At 40.2% G+C, this 21174-nt stretch overlaps 1 protein-coding gene across 1 annotated transcript in view; it reads left to right on the forward strand.

Annotated features, from left to right (window-relative positions):
- rims2a (regulating synaptic membrane exocytosis 2a) overlaps positions 1–21174 on the forward strand; it is a 454274-nt gene that overhangs the window by 369616 nt on the left and 63484 nt on the right. The window contains exon 26 of the mRNA XM_060900221.1: positions 13623–13867. Coding sequence (XP_060756204.1) covers positions 13623–13867 — 245 coding nt within the window. The remainder of the gene's footprint in view (positions 1–13622; positions 13868–21174) is intronic.

Below are 21174 nucleotides of genomic sequence, written 5' to 3' on the forward strand. Positions count from 1 at the left end.
ATTAATAGTCACAGCTTTCAAAGCGAAACTCGAAAAAACTGTGTGAGCCACATCCAATAAACAATTCCATTTAATTGAATTGAAATTGACCCTCGCGTTTCTGACTTCCGGTTTTTCAAAATATCATTCCGACCACTAAGATCTCAATATTTTTCATCAAAACGAGTTATATTCTAAAATATTTATTTATTTATTTATTTATTTATTTATATGAATCAGCTTGATTTGAAAAAAAAAAAAAGTAGGTAAAGCTACAAAAACTCACTTCAAAGTCTTCAGTAAATCATAACATCAAAATTAGCAAATGGAAAATTTTGCCGAATACTTCATCAGAAACAGTGAGAGCGAGAGAACATCCATATAAAAGTTATCTGATTGATATTCATGAGTAATCCAATCGGAAAACAATCAGAAGAGAGAGAGAGAGTCTAAACACTTTCCCGTGACTCAAAAAGCACCGGCATTTTCCCGACGTCACGCGAGCAGAGTTTTTACTCTGGTGTACCAACATCAACCTGCTGTTACTCCCAAAGTACTGAACAGAGCTTAATGAGGTACATTTCTTTGGAAAGCAGAGATTATAGTATTCATGATAGAAGATATTCAAGAGTTAAGCAATGACAGATTTGGAAACTTAGACAAGCGTCTGCATGCAGAATTTTCACAGCACGGCCAGTGAGCGTCTGAGATGCTTACTATAAGTACCATTTATTGGAAAAAGTTACTTAAGTACATCTAATGGAGTAAATGTAACATGATACCTCTGGTGATGTATGATCCAGAAATGTTAAGCTTTACATTAAGCCTTGGATTTTCAACCACTTGTAATGCATCCTATCATTTTGAGGTGAATTTAGAATTGCTCACTTACATGAAAATTAAATTCTACATACAAAATTGAACCCTTGGCTGTTTTGGGCTTTTACTGATTTCTGATTACATAAAGGATCTGATGAACTCAGATATTTGAAACTGTTTTCAGGTATAAATAGGCAGCATTCTGCTTATTATGTCTGAAAAATGTTATGTACCATGTGTACTGAAATACTCAAAGTGTGGTTTACAAAAACAAAAAAAATCATAAGTCAGAAAAAAAAGTGTGGAAGAGACAGGAAGTGTACAGTGGTGCTTGAAAGTTTGTGAACCCTTTAGAATTTTCTATATTTCTGCATAAATATGACCTAAAACATCATCAGATTTTCACACAAGTCCTAAAAGTAGATAAAGAGAACCCAGTTAAACAAATGAGACAAAAACATTATACTTGGTCATTTATTTATTGATGAAAATAATCCAATATTACATATCTGTGAGTGGCAAAAGTATTTGAACCTCTAGGATTAGCAGTTAATTTGAAGGCGAAATTAGAGTCAGGTGTTTTCAATCAATGGGATGACAATCAGGTGTGAGTGGGCACCCTGTTTTATTTAAAGAACAGGGATCTATCAAAGTCTGATCTTCACAACACATGTTTGTGGAAGTGTATCATGGCACGAACAAAGGAGATTTCTGAGGACCTCAGAAAAAGTGTTGTTGATGCTCATCAGGCTGGAAAAGGTTACAAAACCATCTCTAAAGAGTTTGGACTCCACCAATCTACAGTCAGACAGATTGTGTACAAATGGAGGAAATTCAAGACCATTGTTACCCTCCCAGGAGTGGTTGACCAACAAAGATCACATTGGCTAATGTTAATGTTCATGAGTCCACCATCAGGAGAACACTGAACAACAATGGTGTGCATGGCAGGGTTGGAAGGAGAAAGCCACTGCTCTCTAAAAAGAACATTGCTGCTCATCTGCAGTTTGCTAAAGATCACGTGGACAAGCCAGAAGGCTATTGGAAAAATGTTTTGTGGACGGATGAGACCAAAATAGAACTTTTTGGTTTAAATGAGAAGCGTTATGTTTGGGGAAAGGAAAACACTGCATTCCAGCATAAGAACCTTATCCCATCTGTGAAACATGGTGGTGGTAGCATCATGGTTTGGGCCTGTTTTGCTGCATCTGGGCCAGGACAGCTTGCCATCATTGATGGAACAATGAATTCTGAATTATACCAGCGAATTCTAAAGGAAAATGGTCAGGACATCTGTCCATGAACTGAATCTCAAGAGAAGGTGGGTCATGCAGCAAGACAACTACCCTAAGCACACAAGTCGTTCTACCAAAGAATGGTTAAAGAAGAATAAAGTTCATGTTTTGGAATGGCCAATTCAAAGCCCTGACCTTAATCCAATCGAAATGTTGTGGAAGGACCTGAAGCGAGCAGTTCATGTGAGGAAACCCACCAACATCCCAGAGTTGAAGCTGTTCTGTATGGAGGAAGGGGCTAAAATTCCTCCAAGCCAGTGTGCAGGACTGATCAACAGTTACCAGAAACGTTTATTTGCAGTTATTGCTGCACAAGGGGATCACACCAGATACTGAAAGCAAAGGTTCACATACTTTTGCCACTCACAGATATGTAATATTGGATCATTTTCTTCAATAAATAAATGACCAAGTATAATATTTTTGTCTCATTTGTTTAACTGGGTTCTCTTTATCTACTTTTAGGACTTGTGTGAAAATCTGATGATGTTTTAGGTCATATTTATGCAGAAATATAGAAAATTCTAAAGGGTTCACAAACTTTCAAGCACCACTGAAGCTGATGCCATCTCCAAGTCCACCACTCCAGATCCAGATCCTAATCCAGTACGGATATTAAGTGCAGACTTTCCCACTCACCTGAATACTGACACACCTGTTTTGAGTTTAGTTGCAATCATTCTGTCTATTTAAACTGCTCCTGCTTCTGCTTTTGTTTTCTATGAGATTTCATGGTTAATATCTTTCTTTGCTTCTGATCTTTTGGTCTGGTTGACCCTTGCATGTTTCTTTTTTTCTTCCTTGCACATACATTGAATGCATACTCCCGCAACGTGTTAAGCTTCAGGCCATTAGTAGTGGCTGATTTGGTGCATGATTTCTCAAATCCAAGTGTAAATTAGTGCATGCATGTTACTCAGAGCTGTCTAGCCAGCGTTACCAAACTGACATTTTTTTCTCGCAGAATTGGGCTACATTTAGCTTCTCTTAGCTCATGAATGTAGAAAAAGACATTTAATGTGTCTTGGAGGAAACATATTAGCTCTCACCATCCCGTTTTCCAAGCCGTCATTGCAGAAAGTGAGATTTAGCCAGTGAAGCCAAATGGGGAACAAGTTATTCAAGAAAAAATGGGGTTAACATCAACTAGAAGGCTGAGACATTTACCTTTATGAACCAAAATGTGGTCCTTCTTTGAAAAAACTGGCTGGCAAAGGAACACTGTAGCAGTAGCGTTATCGATTAATTGAATACATTAGCCTTCTGCACTGCTCTCTGTCTGGAAAAATAATGCATGTGTGTCTATCAGAAAAGACGCCCTAAGACCAGATCATTATGGAGATGAAGGCGAGGTAATTGTGATTTGCTCCCCTGTCACTGCCAGACAATCGCTGACGCACCTCGCCAAATAATGAGACTGTGATGCAAGATGGACTCCAGAGTGGCCTGTATAATTAGTGCTGTGTCCAGAGTGAATCGAGTTCCTGTCAGTAGAGCCACAGTGGTCCTCTAAAAATACAACTGCCACTCAGATGAACATCCTTTAGAACATCCAAGATCTTCGAAGCACTATTGAGTTGGTAAATGGATAAGAGCTGAAACAACTTTTTTTTTTTTCTTTATCAGGTCAAGGCTAAATGGGTTGTGGAATAATTTTGAAGCCTGTCATTCAAACCGAAGTGCACACTGTAGCTGTACGGATTTACATTTTACAGCATTTAGCAGACACATTTATCCAGAGCACCTTGAACATAAATTAATTGGAGTGTCTGAATATGTTTCCTAAACTTTTTTGGCTAAATGTCATACCTCAGAACAACCTCCACAGAAAGAAATGGACTATTTGAAAGCCTCATTCTTGACCTTAGACCTTTTACTTAAAATTTGCATCTATGGTGAAGTGGCAAGCGTTCATGTTGAACGTAATGTAGGGCACTTTATGTCCAACAGCATGAAATTTCAGACTTATGCAAAGATGCAAAAGGTGACTTGGACCACAAATGCCATTTAGCTCAAACCCTAATTAAGACTTACCGTAATTCCAGGTCTATGATTAATTTCCATCTCCAAAAATGACACTTGCTCTTTATTGTCCACTTTGTGTTTCTGGTAATCAGATGGTGTTATAGTATAGCTTACATTAATAAATAATTAAAGATTCAAGAAGTTTATTGTCCTATGCACAGCAGTAAGACGATGCAATGGAACTCTTACTTTGGTGTTTGCCCCTTACACAAAACACAACACATAGTAATAATTTAAAAAAAGTACAGTAGAAAAACGAATAGAAAAACTAGATAGAGACTGTGACTAAAGTCACAGTAATTTGTGCTAGCTGACTTTTGTCAATTGAAGGTCAAGGTGAAGGTCATTTTGCTGAACAAACTAAAAAAACTGATTGAAAAAAAATCATGAAAATTGACAGAGTTATAAGTGATTGAAAAAAGCCCATTTTTTATGGATCATTCCGGTTCAGTGATCCGGATCAGCACCAAAAGTCATAGCAACATAATTCAGCCCAGAGATATTCTTCATGTGAAATTTAGTGATGATTTGGTTGAAAACTGAGGGAGAAATAGCATCTTAAAAATATTAGGAGAATAATAATAAGAAGAATAAAGTAGAAAGATCCTGAGTGAGAGTAACAATTTGCACTACCACTACTAGCGCATTGGTTTCTCAGTGTGACATATAATAATGTATTGGCATGTGTTCTCAATTTCCATACTGCTATGAATGAACAGCTATGAATTACGGAGGGTTGCGTTTCCTACAAACCTTAAAGCTGGACCGTCTTTCAGATTTTTCAAGTTTAGGTCATAAAAAGAATTTTCCCTGACACCCAATAATTTTTGTTTAGTGGACCAAAAGCTACTGAATTTGAATCACAGACTTCCAATTTTATTATTATTTTTTTAAAATAAAGTCAAAGTGAACTTTATTGTCAATCAGACCATGTAACAGTTAATTACACAGAGGATTGAAATTGCGTTTCCCCAAACTCCAAATGTGCAGTATTAAAAATTTGACACACAATTAAACATAAAAGTGCATACAGACATCAACAAATAAGCAAATTAACACAACATATAGACAGACAGTGGGCATACAGTCCCAGAATATTCAGTGTTCCAGAAATGTAGTTAAGTTTGAGGTATGTTACTGGAGTGCAATAGTACAAGGTGCAGTATGGTAACGTGCAAAGTGCAGAATAGCAGCATGGAGATAAATAAGTATTGTAAACTTGTATGTTCTTATGCAAAAAAGAATATTGGCATATGTGCATATAAAGAGGATTGTGTAGACATTGAGTTTACTGTTTTGACAGTTTGCTGGTCTTTTGTGTGTGTGGGGGTTATGTTCTTGGAGTTTTCATGAGTGAGTTGAGCAGTCTGATGGCCTGTGGGAAAAAGCTGTTGCTGAGTCTGGTAGTCCTGCAACACATGCTGCTGTAGTGCTTGCCAGATGGTAGGAGGGTAAACAGCTCGTGTGCAGGGTGGGTGGGGTCTTTGATGATGTTGATGGCTCTTTTGCGGCAGCAGGATGGGTATAGGTCCTGGATGGATGGTTGGGCTGATCTGGTGATCTACTCTGCTGTCCTCACCACCCTCTGTAGGGCCTTCTGGTCAGCAACAGGGCAGCTGCCGTACCAGACTGAGAGACTGCTGGTGAGGATGCGCTCAATGGCACCCCTGTAGAAGGTGGTGAGTGCAGAAGGGGGGAGGTTGGCTCTCCTCATCCTGCGTAGGAAGTGGAGGCGTTGCTGTGCTTCCTTGACAAGGGAGGTGATGTTAGTTGTCCATGTCAGGTCATCTGTGATGTGCACCCCCAGGAACTTGGTGCTTTTCACTGATTCCACAGCACTGCCATTGATGGTGAGGGGTGTGTGTGACGTGATTTTTTCCTGAAGTCCACAGTTATTTCCTTTGTTTTATTGACATTGAGGTGTAGATTGTTGATGTCACACCAGTTGATGAGTTGGTGTACCTCCTCTCTGTAGGCTGAGTCGTCATCGTTGCTGATGAGGCCCACCACTATTGTGTCATCTGCAAACTTGATGATGTGGTTCGAGTTGTGTCTGGCACAATAGTCATGGTTCATCAGTGTGAACAACAGAGGACTCAGCACACATCCCTGGGGGACCCCAGTGTTCATGATGGTGGCCTCTGAGGAGTTTTTGCCAACTCTTACTGTCTGTGGTCTGTTGGTGAGAAAGTCCAGTAGCCAGTTGCATTGCGGGGTGCTGATGCCTATAGCACTGAGTTTATTCACCAGGTGTTGTGGGATGACCGTGTTGAAGGCGGAGCTGAAGTCGATGAACACCATCCGCACGTAACTGTTTTTGTTTTCCAGATGAGCCAGGCTGATGTGAAGTACTGTTGCTATGGCGTCATCAGTGGAGTGTTTGGGACGGTATGCAAACTGGAATGGGTCAAATGTGGTGGGTAGGCTGGATGTTATATAGGCCTTGACCAGCCTTTCAAAGCACTTCATCATGATGGGAGTGAGTGCTATGGGCCGGTAGTCGTTCAGTGTTGTGGCTGGGGATTCCTTGGGTAGCGGTATGATGGTGGTGGCTTTGAAGCATGCTGGTATGATGGCTTGGCTCAGAGAGGTGTTGAAGATATCTGTGAGAACATCTGTAAGTGAGTCAGCACAGTCTCTAAGCACACGCCCAGGTATATTATCAGGACCAGCAGCTTTCCTGGGGTTCACCTTTTGAAGGGTCCTCCGCATGTCAGCAGGGTCCAGGTGAAGTGTTACATTGTCCGAGCAATGAGGGGCTTTTGTTGGTGTGGTGGTGTTGTTTTCTTCAAACCGGCTGAAGAAGGTGTTAAGTGAGTTTAGGAAGTCTGTGCTGTCCTCACACGGTGGGGGTGTTGGCCTGTAATCGGTTACTGACTGGATGCCTTGCCATAGGTGTCTGGGGTCTTTTATGTCAGTGAAGTGTGATTGGATTTTCTGTCCATAGGCATGCTTGGCTGCTCTCACGCCCCGGTTCAAGTTGACCCTAGCAGTTCTAAAAGCTTCTTTGTCCCCGGACGTGAAAGCAGTATTCCCTGCTCTCAGGAGCTCATGTACCTCCCTGGTGAACCAGGGTTTTTTGTTGGCCCTTGTGGTGATGTGTTTGATGACGGTCACATCTTCCATGCATTTGGATATGTATCCCATCACAGACTCGGTGTATTCCGTTTTGTTGACATGCTGGTTGGTAGTGGCAGCCTCCCTAAAAACATTCCAGTCTGTGCAGTCAAAACAGTCCTGAAGAGCTGAGGTAGCCCCCTCTGGTCATGTTCTGATCTGTTTCACAGATGGCTTGTTCCTGGTTAGCAGTGGTCTGTAAGCTAGAATTAGCATAACAGAGAGATGGTCCGAGTTTCCCAGGTGGGGGTGGGGAACAGCTCTGAATGCCTGTTTAATGTTTGTATAGACCTGGTCAAGAGTGTTCTCTCCCCTAGTTGCAAAGTCCACATGTTTGTGATAATGTGGGAGTACTGTCTTCAATTTGGCCTGATTGAAATCGCCAACGATTATATAGACAGAGTCCGGGTTAGAGTCCTGCATTGAGCTCACAGACTGATACAATGTAGACAGTGCGTCCTTTGTGTTCGCACTGGGAGGAATGTACACAGCTGTAATGTTGATGGCTGAGAATTCTCTTGGCAAGTAGACTGGACGACGTTTAACTGTAGAAATTCTATGTCCTCAGAACAGTGACTTGAGAACTTTGACATTAGTACACCAGTTGTTATTGATGAAAATGCACACACCACCTCCCCGAGATTTACCGCTGAGAGCGTGGCTCCTGTCCACCCGGAACGTTGTTAGTCCGTCCACCTGAATGGCATTGTCTGGAACGGTGTGTTTAAGCCACATCTCAGTGAGGATGATGGCACTGCAGTCTCTCACCTTTCTTTGTGTAATTAAATCCAGTCTGAGGTAGTCCATTTTGTTTTCCAACGAACGAACGTTGGATAGCAGAACTGAAGGAAGTGCAGATCTGTACGGTTTAGCTTTTAGCCTGGCGCTGATACCCGCTCGACTGCCTCGCTTGCTGGGTCTAGCACACTGCTTGCGACGCATGCTAGGTTTCTCCCACCACTTGTGTCGCCTCCAGTGTCGGCCAGTGGCAGCAGGAGAGTCCGCTGCCTTGCAGGCCCCTGGGTCTTGCCAGTGTAGAATGCCTAGCTTGCCGAGTGCTTTGAGTTCCAAAGCCATCATAACTCCGGAAAGATCATTTGAAAAGTTGGAAGTTTCATAGTCCGAGTAGTAAGCTTCTGTTGTAGACTATTTTCGTACAAGACTGTGACAGTACAGACAACACATTTAACATAAAACACACATCGCTATCAGGAGCTGGAGTAGCCGCTGCCATACAGGGCGCCGCCATCTTGTAAAACTATTGATTGTAATAGAACAATCAATGAATTTAGGGCCACATGGCCCTAAATTCTCTGCTATTTTTTCCTGCTTCACCGTGACGCAATACAAGATACTATGTCATGCATTATGTGCTGGGCTTTCCCCTTTTATGCAAGGCAATGTGGGATACAAATTTGAAACAGGAGAGGGAAATGGAGGATATGAGTGTGCGAATGAAATGTGAAAGACCGGCTACAGTAACAGAAAGTGAGAAGAAAAGACGTTATGTTGTAAAGGAAAAGAAACGAAGGGCCAAACTAATAAATATCGGCAGTCAGCGAGCACCTTGGTGTGATCAGCTATTCGTTTAGAGACAGAATAATGTAACTGTCAGTGCACATGTGCAGACGGACTTCCTTTGCTTAACTGCGCGAAGCGAACAATTTCATGCATATTATTTGCTCAAGAATCCCCTCAAATTAAATAACTTCCCAGCCACAGATTGGCCTGGGTGTTTTATTTATTTATTTTTTGATATTACAGAAATAAACATATATCACAATGACCAAATTTCAGAAGGAACTAAATTTCACCGATTTAATGAAATCGAAAGGCCGTCTACTTTTAATCACACGGTGATGGGATTTATCAATTTATAGAATCCTGAATGTATTTATGGAACAGTAAAAGTGTCATGATATTGCAGTATGTGTGAAGAACAACTGAAGCTGTTATCATCATCATCAGCAGCAGCAGCAGCAGCAGCATGGATAGCAGTGGCATTTTAAGAAGCTCTTCTTTGAGAAGCATTGATCATTCTCCATCCATTGATTTCCAGAAATATAAAGCATAACTTCTGAGTGAAAGAAACGGTCAAAATCAAACACCTGGCGATAAGTTTATGCAGCGATCTCTCCGGATGTTTTCGTGTTTGCTGAGGCATATTGGGCGAGCTTGTTGTAACAGCAAAGTGAGATATGAAAATGAATCCCATTTGAATAGGACTAGAATACTTCTAAAATACTAATTTCAAGAATTTTCCTCCCCAGGTTTGTTTGTCTGAGAATCTGGGTGATCAGTTAGACATATTAATATTCAATGAGAGCTTATTAGAAGCTTTGATTCAGGATGTTCACTGTCAGGCCATTCTTAATGATCTCCCCCAAGGAGGTTAGGTTTTGGGTGCAATTTGTTTGTCTGGCTGTTTGTTGACCTGGATTAAGCAGGATTGCACAAAACCTACCAACCTGACTTCCATGAAACTTGGTGGAAGTGTGTAGCTTGGGGCAAGGAAGAACCCATTAAATTTTGGAGCAGAACAATTCAAGTCATGGGGTGGATCCACAAATTTGGTTTTGCTTTCAGTAACATTGCAAGATATAGCATTTGTCCTTGGGGAAAGTCTGCACTCAACAATACCGTACATCTTAAAATCCACTAGAGAGCAGTAAAGTTCAGTAATGACAAAACATATCCAATGTAGAAATACGACAACTCCATATCACAATCCACATTCACAGGTATCGGTTTTCCTCTGGGATTCACATGTAGGCACATCATTAATGCAGTTTTGGAAATGTATTCAGATTATATATGAGTGGTTGTGGTTGCAGATTTGCATATGATAGAAGACAGAGACTATTGTCCTTGGCGGAGGTCCGGGCTCTCTGAGTTTCCTTCTAGTTTCAGCATGTTTTCTTATTTAGTGGAGCACAAATTCACACTGCACTGATTAAAAAAGAAAACTATATTTAGCTCTTTAAGATTCAAGTATGGCAGAGGAACTTGGAAAAGTATTTTGCACTGAAGGACAATCGAAATGATTTTGCTTTGGGACTTAATAATACAATTCCATCCTAGTTGGACAAATTAAGTAACCTTGTGAGTTGAATTTACTTAACTAATAAGACAGCAACTGAACTCTTATATGGGGCCATTACAATTACTATTTATAATGTTACAGCAAAAGTAGGGTTTTTTTGCTTACCCAAATAACGGTGCTTGAAAAATTTGGGAAGGAATTACTGCCTTTGGTGCATAAAAGCATTTCAGAGCAGACAAGCCTTTTTTTTTAATCAGAAAGGAGAGAAACGCTCTCAGTATAGACAGGGAAAGTCGATATCAGCTACTTTTGATGCTGTTAGCAGTACTTGTTGCTAAGATAAACATTTACGTAGCTAGCTAGCTAGCTAACATAGCGACAAAGGAGCATAGCAATACTGACAAAACCTAGTGTACTTCTGGTTGTTGAAGATGTATTGGATATTGTCAGTGTATTAGGGTTGTCAATTGTCAGTATAAATAAAAAAAAAAAAAACAAGCTACAGATGCAATAACATTGATGTTACGTGTTCAGTCCACAAAATGGCACGGATTATAGAGGGTGATGTTATTTGAAAAACAAAAATTGGGGGCATTTTTTAAGGCAGCTTACATATGGTATATTTACAACCCCAGTTCCAAAAAAGTTGGGACGCTGTGTAAACTGTAAATAAAAACAGTATGCGATAATTTGCAAATCATGGAAACCCTATATTGCATTGAAAATTGTACAAAGACAACATATCAAATGTTGAAACTAAGAAATTTTATTGTTTTGTGAAAAATATATGCTCATTATCCCCCTGGCATGTAATGCAGAGGGATATAGCTATCGCTCTGTCCGTCTGTCTGTTCGTCTGTAAACATTTTAGTTTTCAGAGCATAACTCAAAAACTATTAGGAATTTTTTTCATGAAACCTGACAGTTATGTTAAGTGACTTGAGGAGTTGTGCCTTTTTGACATTTTGGGATTTCTGTGATTTTTATTTTTTCCATATTTCCATGGCAACTAATTCAACTTCGGAAAATTTGGAGTGGGATTTCATGTAGGGGCCAGAGGTGGACAGTAACGAAGTGCATTTACTTGAGTACTGCACTTAAGTACACTTTTTGAGTATCTGTACTTTACTTGAGTATTATTTTTTTGGGAAACTTATGACTTTAACTTCACTACATTTGAAAGACAAATATCATACTTTTTACTCTACTACATTTCTATCAAGGTCCTCGTTACTCGTTACTATGAAGCAGCTTTGAAAGTGGATGTTTTGTTCTTTTCTTTTCTAAAATGTGATTGATTTTTTTCGCAGGTGACACTGAGACAGCCGATCAGTAATCACTAGGGTCACGTCACGTCCATAGACTGGATAAAATCAAGTTCAGTGATTTCTCAGCAGCGTTATTTGAACTCGATCAGTTGATGTTAGAATGGAAGGAGGTGGTTCTTCTGGAGAAAGCACGCACTCATGGCTTTACCTGGAACCCATGTTTCAGTTTTCTGAAAGGATTAAAGATTCGTTTTGTTTTAAACATTTGCTTTGTTTGCTGAAAACGAACCACATCACATCCTGCAAAAACTCAGCATCCGACTTGCGGAAGCATATTGAGGTATATAAACGTTTTATTCCAAGAGAAAGCTTGCAATAAAGTTGTCTGTGCTTTTAGAGCTAGCGATAATGTTGCAAATGTAGCTATGCAGTCTGGTTAGTCAAATGACTTTCTATGGATTTTCCCGGCAGGTTGCCGTAGCCTTGTCCACGGCTAACATTTACACATAGCTAGTTAACTTGGACACTGTTAGTTAGCATGTAAAAACAGAGTTACGCTAACATGAATAATGCTAACTTATCTGAAGTCCTTTCAGAAATATGTTTTAGCATAATCTTGCCAAATAAACAGAATGTAGAAATATTTCTTTTCTAGTAGCGTTAGCTACCCAATATGATTTCGAGTTTGAAAAGAGTTTGTTAGCATGTCAGGTGGAGTTTCACTGACTAGCTAGCTTAACGTTAAACCACCGTGATTCCACACCATGCGTTCATTTTGTGAATTCACATTTCTGTCTTTGGTAACGGTTTTGTAAGTGCTGTGGCAATAATACAATGATGTGTTGACAGAAAATGTACTTTTAATACTTATTTTTTAAAAGCAAGTACTTCAGTACTTTAACTTAAGTAAAATTTTGACTGTACAACTTTCACTTGTATCGGAGTAACATTTGACCAGTGGGATCTGTACTTTGACTTAAGTAATGAAGCTGGGTACTTTGTCCACCTCTGGTAGAGGCCGGGGGGATACGTCATCTCCTGATGACTCTTGTTTTGAATTTGATGTCAGCAACACGTTTCAAAAAAGTTTGGATAGGGGCATGTTTACCACTGTGTTGCATCACCTCTGCTTTTAACAACACTCTGTAAACGTTTGGGAACTGAGGAGGCCAACTGCTGTAGTTGTGAAAGAGAAATGTTGTCCCATTGTTGCCTGATGTACAATTTCAGTTGCTCAACAGTTCGGGGTCTCCTTTGTCGTATTTTACGCTTCATAATGCGTCAGATATTTTCAATGGGAGACAGGTCTGGATTGCAGGCAGGCCAGTTTAGCACCCAGACTCTTTTACTACGGAGCCATGCAGTTTTAGTATGTGCAGAAAGCGGTTTGGCATTGTCTTGCTGAAAGAAGGAAGGCCTTCCTTGAAAAAGATTTTGTCTGGATGGCAACATATTGCTCTGAACCTTTTTTGAAACGTGTTGCTGACATCAAATTCAAACTGAATATCATTCAGCATTAATGATGCCTTCCCAGATGTTCAAGCTACCCATGTCATGCACACTAATACACCTTCATACCATCACAGATGCACATATTTTCATTGAAATATAGGGTTTCCATGATTTGCAAATCTTCACGTCCTGTTTTTATCTATATTTTACAGAGTTCTAACTTTACTATTTACTATTACTAATTTATATTTATTTATTTTCTCCAAAGAGACATGGTACCAGGATTTGAGCTGACAGGATTGAACATTCCATTTAGCATTCCAGATCCATAACCATCGAGCCACTGCTATTATGAACAATGCGTATGAAATGGATTATAATCTTGAAATTGTTACAAATATCAACCATTTCAAAGGCCAGTTCTGAGCTTGCACTCTCTCCTGGGACTTTACAGACTTTAAAACTCCAAACTGACTGTATTCCATCCAAGACTTTAACCTTCCCACTAATCCTGATTTCCATTGTATCCCTTGCTCATCTATTTTTTCCCTTCTCCTTCTCTCTCCTTTTCTCTCCATCCCCTTCTTTCCTTCCCTTCCAATGGCTCCTACGGTCCACTGACAGCGACTTTGCGTCCAAAATGAAAAACAGGCAAATGGGCGTGACGAGTGCCACCAATCTGACCAAGAGCACCAGCATTGGCGGGGATATGTGCAACCTGGAGAAGACTGATGGCAGCCAGTCAGACACAGCCGTGGGCCTGGTGGGCGGAGACCTCAAGAAGAGGCGCTCAAGCATTGGGGCAAAGATGGCCGCCGTGGTGGGCATGTCCCGCAAGAGCCGCAGCACCTCACAACTCAGCCAAACAGGTAAGACAACAAATTGTGTGTGTGTGTATCTGTACGTGTCTGCGTGTCTGTGTTTTTCATCTGTGCTTTTGTTTGTTTTGATTCTCTCCTTCCTTCCCTTTTGATGAACCATGAGATTTCAGTGCTTGAACTCTTTTTACCCGACAGGTTTTTATCTCCGCTGCCTTTTCAGCTTTAGTTAAAAAAAGTTAAAATATTCGTCACAGGACCTGGGAAGCAGATATGCTACACAGAGAGATGTTCACTCATGTTCACTTCCTCTCCCTCTCCTAGATCATTTGGAATTCTTTTCTTCTTTGTCTCTCCCTTTTTCTCTGCTGTTAACAGATGCCGCTGTGCGTCAGTCATCTCCTATTTTATTTTTTTGTTTTCTTTTCCTGAATCAAGTTGCTTGCTGCTGGTCCTTTTTAAAGCCGAACGTCCGAGTAGGAATATTCTAGTGTCTAGTTTCTCGAGTGTCTGTGACTCTTTTGCAGACTTTGCAGTCTGTTCGTGTTGCCATAGCTGCCTTGCATGTTTTATTTAGAATGGCAGGTTAGACAGAGATGGTGGGTGTGACTCTCATCATGGCTCAATGAGTTCATATTCACAGGTCTGTAGATGATCGCTGTGCTCTTGAGCGCAAGCGAAAGTTTTTGTTTGTTTGTTTGTTTTTAAAGAGACAGATAATACAATTGGGCCTTTTCAAATCTATCTATATCACTATTTATATATCATTCAAGACAGTGAATTATACTGAATAAATGTGTTCAAATCTATTAACTGAAGATCATTTTAATAAAATAAGCAGTGATGGCTAATATGCAATATTTATCAACATTATTATATATCCAGGCCACTTTTTCCATGGAATAAAAACATGTATTCTATTCCCTTCTAGTGGCTTTATTGATAGCATGCAATATTGTTATCATATCGCTTATTCTCCATGTATTACGCCACTCTCCCCAATGGAGAACGAGTGTGCAATATTGTTAGAATTTTGCACGTTGTCAAGACAACACGATGTCACACGTTAGAGCTCGTGCGAATATCCGATGTCAAAACTTTTCTGCTGCACATGCGCACAATCGTTTCATTGTCCACCGGGAATGAGAGAAGGCGAGGCTAATCCAGTGCGACTGCTAGGATTAGCTATGCTATTATTCAGCAGTAAATAAATAACCTAAAAACTGAAACCGCAGACGTGCTGAAGACCCAAAAGGCTACCAAAACTTCATTATATATTCTTCACGCATATTTACAAGAGAAAAACAAACATACCAACGGACATCAAAAAACTGGAAAAGAGACACGTTGGAGATGTAAAACTTCCGTGTTAGTGAGTGACTGTGAAAGTTTGAAAACAAGCATGGCTGTGAGGTTCGCTTCGTTAAAAGCGGAAGATTTTGAGAGAATTTTGGCTGCCAGCTTGCTTTGTTGTGTGTAGCTGTCGATGTTGTGTGTAGCTGTCGATGACACAGGGATGATAATAATAATAATAATAATAATAATATTTGGCTTGACTGCGCTAGCATTGGCCTGCACGAGCATTGGCCTTTGCTAACACTACACTGGCTAGAAGGTAACTGAACTGCTACACTAACAGCACCAAGTCGCCGGTAAGCTCGTGTTGGCCTTCACTAACGCTACTGCTGAATGCTACACTGGCTACAAGGTAACTGGACTGCTGCACTAACAGCACAGAGCCGCGGGTAAGCTCACGTTGGCCTTTGAGAATGCTGATATGAAGAGAGTGTGTATGTATAATAATAATAATAATAATATTGGCTGGCTTTTTTTTGTGGTCTATTAGATATATTCCATTCAGCTACTCGTCTTCGACTTGTTCACTGTCATGCTAGCTGAATGGAATATATCTGATATACCACTCAAAGCCAGCCAATATTATTTAAATATTTATCAATATTTATCTTTATTTTTTTTGCGATCCAGTTTCCATCAAATCGTGCGCTCTGATTGGCTCGCGAGCAGTCCGGAATCCTACAATACGGACCCCAGTTACGGACCTTTGGCAACTTGCTTGTTCACAACAACAAACATGGTAGCAATTTTTTGTCAGCATTTATTTTCACATTTCTCAGGAGAATAGCATTAATTTTACAGCATGGATAGCGATAACGACAGCGTTCACAGCGAAAGTGAGGTTTACTACCCTGATGAAGACGAAATAAAAGAAAACATTTCAGTAGGAAGCCGAAAACCTGTAACTGTTGCTAACGCCGAGCAAAAACATGGCTGAATCCTGAATAACTCAATTTTGTATAAATAGAGGACTACATACAGTGGTGCTTGAAAGTTTGTGAACCCTTTAGAATTTTCTATATTTCTGCATAAATATGGCCTAAAACATCATCAGATTTTCACACAAGTCCTAAAAGTAGATAAAGAGAACCCAGTTAAACCAATGAGACAAAAATATTATACTTGGTCATTTATTTATTGAGGAAAATGATCCAATATTACATATCTGTGAGTGGCAAAAGTATGTGAACCTTTGCTTTCAGTATCTGGTGTGACCCCCTTGTGCAGCAATAACTGCAACTAAACATTTGCGGTAACTGTTGATCAGTCCTGCACACCGGCTTGGAGGAATTTTAGCCCATTCCTCCGTACAGAACAGCTTCAGCTCTGGGATGTTGGTGGGTTTCCTCACATGAACTGCTCACTTCAGGTCCTTCCACAACATTTCCACTGGATTAAGGTCAGGACTTTGAGTTGGCCATTCCAAAACATTAACTTTATTCTTCTTTAACCATTCTTTGGTAGAATGACTTGTGTGCTTAGGGTCGTTGTCTTGCTGCATGACCCACCTTCTCTTGAGATTCAGTTCATGGACAGATGTCCTGACATTTTCCTTTAGAATTCGCTGGTATAATTCAGAATTCATTGTTCCATCAATGATGGCAAGCCATCCTGGCCCAGATGCAGCAAAACAGGCCCAAACCATGATACTACCACCACCATGTTTCACAGATGGGATAAGGTTCTTATGCTGGAATGCAGTGTTTTCCTTTCTCCAAACATAACGCTTCTCATTTAAACCAAAAAGTTCTATTTTGGTCTCATCCGTCCACAAACATTTTTCCAGTAACCTTCTGGCTTGTCCGTGTGATCTTTAGCAAACTGCAGACAAGCAGCAATGTTCTTTTTGGAGAGCAGTGGCTTTCTCCTTGCAACCCTGCCATGCACACCATTGTTGTTCAGTGTTCTCCTGATGGTGGACTCATGAACATTAACATTAGCCAATGTGAGAAAGGCCTTCGGCTGCTTAGAAGTTATCCTGTAGTGCTTTGTGACCTCGTCAACTATTACACACCTTGCTCTTGGAGTCATATTTATGCAGAAATATAGAACATTCTAAAGGGTTCACAAACTTTCAAGCACCACTGTAGGTGGCAAAATGTAGTTTTTTCCCTGCCATGGAAGTGCACTTGTATATTGAGGAGGAAGCCATTTGCATTACAGCCGTGAATGAGGATTCAAAATGCCGGCTCGCCTCGGTTTTCCCTTTCGGGTGCTCTCGTTTTCTGTTAGAATTTGGTAAAGAAAAAAATAAATATTATTTACCAGCTTAAGGTCTGTCCGTATCGTGAAATACCTCGGCCCAGAGGCCTCGGTCAGTGTTTTCAAGACCTCGGTCACAGTATTTCACGATATGGACCTCCCAGCTGGTAAATTTAAATATCAAGGATTGAATTAGATCAAATAATGTTTCCTTCGTATGTGTTAAACATAAATGTTCTAACTTTTTTCAAACAAGAAAACAAAAAAATTTAGGCTTCTGTCATTTGTCCTTTTGTGTTATTTGGACTTTGTTCTTGGACAATGTGTGCTTGGTCTGTCTACTCTGTGTGGCATTTTGGAGAATTCCTTCATAATCACTCCTGATGGCATGTTAAGGGGGTATCAGTTAAAAATTCCCCAGAATTGAAGGGGTGTTTCAGCCTGTGCAATCCCCTAAAATGACTCTGCATGAATCTATAGTCTGGGCTAGAAGGAATCAGCCACAGGCTTCTTCATACTGTTCTGTATGTGTATAATATTTTATATATAAATTACATATTATTCTATCCGGCGGCACGGTGGTGTAGTGGTTAGCGCCATCGCCTCACAGCAAGAAGGTCCGGGTTCGAGCCCCGTGGCCGGCGAGGGCCTTTCTGTGCGGAGTTTGCATGTTCTCCCCGTGTCCACGTGGGTTTCCTCCGGGTGCTCCGGTTTCCCCCACAGTCCAAAGACATGCAGGTTAGGTTAACTGGTGACTCTAAATTGACCGTAGGTGTGAATGTGAGTGTGAATGGTTGTCTGTGTGTATGTGTCAGCCCTGTGATGACCTGGCGACTTGTCCAGGGTGTACCCCGCCTTTCGCCCGTAGTCAGCTGGGATAGGCTCCAGCTTGCCTGAGACCCTGTAGAACAGGATAAAGCAGCTAGAGATAATGAGATGAGATTATTCCATGCTTTTATTGGTTAAAAAAAATTACATATTAAAGGAGAACTGACGGCAATTTTTTTTAAATCAAAATTCTATTTATCTCATTTTATTAAATATAGGAATGCATTTTTGATAGCTATTTTGTCACTGCTATAGCAAGTTATGAGTGTTTGAAATATGCTGTGTAATATATCAGTCCATATGTCAAAGCAATGGAAACACTTAACAAACACGATGGTTTAAAAAAAAGAAAAAAAGGCCACTGTGCTGAAAGATGTTTCATATTTTTAATGTCACAGTGAATGTCATTCTTTGATCAAATTGTTGCAAGCCTTAGTGAAATTAACACGAATCTAATCAAGTCAGTTTCAAATCAGACACCAGCTTTGAAAATGTCTGCAAAGTGGAATCTTTAAATGCACTTTTCAAGCTTTTCATTTTGGAATTTTAAGCCATTCTTCGTCACATGCACATTACAGCACAGTGAAATTCTTTCTCTGTATTTAAAGGAGAACTGAAGGCAAATTTTTTACAATCAAAATTCTGTTTCTCTCATTTTATTAAATATAGGAATGCATTTTTGATAGCTATTTTGTCACTGCTATAGCAAGTTATGAGTGTTTGAAATATGCTATGTAATATATCAGTCCATATGTCAAAGCGACGGCTGTAAACAAGATTCACTGAGACCTGTGCGAGACATCGTAGGACGGAAGTAAAGCGTACAGCGGAAATCAAAGCGACCGACATCTGCCAACGTTGTCAAAAGACGCGCGTGGCCTCTTTTGAATGCTGATGTAATCAAGCCGGAAGTTTTGTTTTGATAGCAGTCAGGAAAGTTTGAAAAAAGTAGGCAGTAATTGTCATTTAAACTCGTTTTTGTGCAATATTTCGTTTGGAAAACAGTTTTCAAAATGGCGGCACTGACACCTGGTTGACATTTGATGTTTCGAAGTCTCGCACAAGTCTCGTGAAGATCGTGCGGATAAGCGACGCCTGCCGTGGACCAAACGAACTAAATTCAACACGGCTAAAAACCGAATAGGCCGATAAGTATAATATTTAATTGCAATTAGTTGCCAATATGAGTCACGATATAAACCGAAAACGTAATTGAATAACATGTTAATTAAGAAATAAAGCAAGTTTAAAAATGACTTCAGTTCCCCTTTAAGGCAGTAACAGAGTGCCACTATCTAGGTGCTCCAGATATCCTAAACCAGAATTCAAAATGGTAGTAGTGTCAGCATGGTGTGTGATTTTCCAACTAGAAGATTTTTTTTCAATCCCACTCACATGGCTATTATTTTTGTTTGTAAGTGTCTGATATTTTCGAACAAATTTAATTTGCAAAACATAAACAAACTCGTAGCTTCTTTTAAATGACTGAAACTCTGACCAGGCAGTCACTAAGGATGAATGAATCCGTGTTGCTCGTGCTTCGTGTCCGTTCATGTTTGATAATATTAATGCACATGGTCTTTGTTTTGTTTGTCCTGTGCACTTCATATCTGGCCTCTCGTTGGCGCTATCATGAAAGTAAAAACCTCGGACGTACAGTTGTCGTCTCAACTAGATGACCTGTGAACTAGTCTATCTGCCGATAACAGTGACTTCATACTTTAGTGAGTATAAAGCAAGTATATGGTCGATTGAAGGAAACTTTAGCCATCAGTTTAACCAATTACAGTGGTGCTTGAAAGTTTGTGAACTCTTTAAAATTTTCTATATTTCTGCATGAATATGACCTAATACGTCATCAGATTTTCACACAAGTCCTAAAAGTAGATAAAGAGAACCCAGTTAAACAAATGAGACAAAAATTTTATCCTTGGTCTTTTATTTATTGAGGAAAATGATCCAATATTACATATCTGTGAGTGGCAAAAGTATGTGAACCTCGAGAATTAGCAATTAATTTGAAGGTGAAATTAGAGTCAGGTGTTTTCAATCAATGGGATGACAATCAGGTGTGAGTGGGCACCCTGTTTTATTTAAAAAACAGGGATCTATCAAAGTCTGATCTTTACAACACATGTTTGTGGAAGTGTATCATGGCATGAACAAAGGAGATTTCTGAGGACTTCAGAAAAAGTGTTGTTGATGCTCATCAGGCTGGAAAAGGTTACAAAACCATCTCTAAAGAGTTTGGACTCCACCAATCCACTGTCAGACAGATTGTGTACAAATGGAGGAAATTCAAGACCATTGTTACCCTCCCCAGGAGTGGTCGACCAACAAAGATCACTCCAAGAGCAAAGCGTGTAATAGTCAGCGAGGTCACAAAGGACCCCAGGGTAACTTCTGAGCAACTGAAGGCCTCTCTCACATTGGCTAATGCTAATGTTCATGAGTCCACCATCAGGAGAACACTGAACAACAATGGTGTGCATGGCAGGGTTGCAAGGAGAAAGCCACTGCTCTCCAAAAAGAACATTGCTGCTCGTCTGCAGTTTGCTAAAGATCACATGGACAAGCCAGAAGGCCATTGGAAAAATCTTTTGTGGATGGACGAGCCCAAAATAGAAATTTTTGGTTTAAATGAAAAGCATTATGTTTGGAAAAAGGAAAACACTGCATTCCAGCATAAGAACCTTATCCCATCTGTGAAACATGGTGGTGGTAGTATCATGGTTTGGGCCTGTTTTGCTGCATCTGGGCCAGGACAGCTTGCCAACATTGATGGAACAATGAACTCTGAATGATACCAGCGAATTCTAAAGAAAAATGTCAGGACATCTGTCCATGAACTGAATCTCAAGAGAAGGTGGGTCATGCAGCAAGACAACGACCCTAAGCACACAAGTCGTTCTACCAAAGAACGGTTAAAGAATAAAGTTAATGTTTTGGAATGGCCAAGTCAAAGTCCTGAC

The sequence above is a fragment of the Neoarius graeffei genome, chromosome 19 (assembly GCF_027579695.1).
Source record: "Neoarius graeffei isolate fNeoGra1 chromosome 19, fNeoGra1.pri, whole genome shotgun sequence".
Classification (NCBI taxonomy): Eukaryota; Metazoa; Chordata; class Actinopteri; order Siluriformes; family Ariidae; genus Neoarius; species Neoarius graeffei.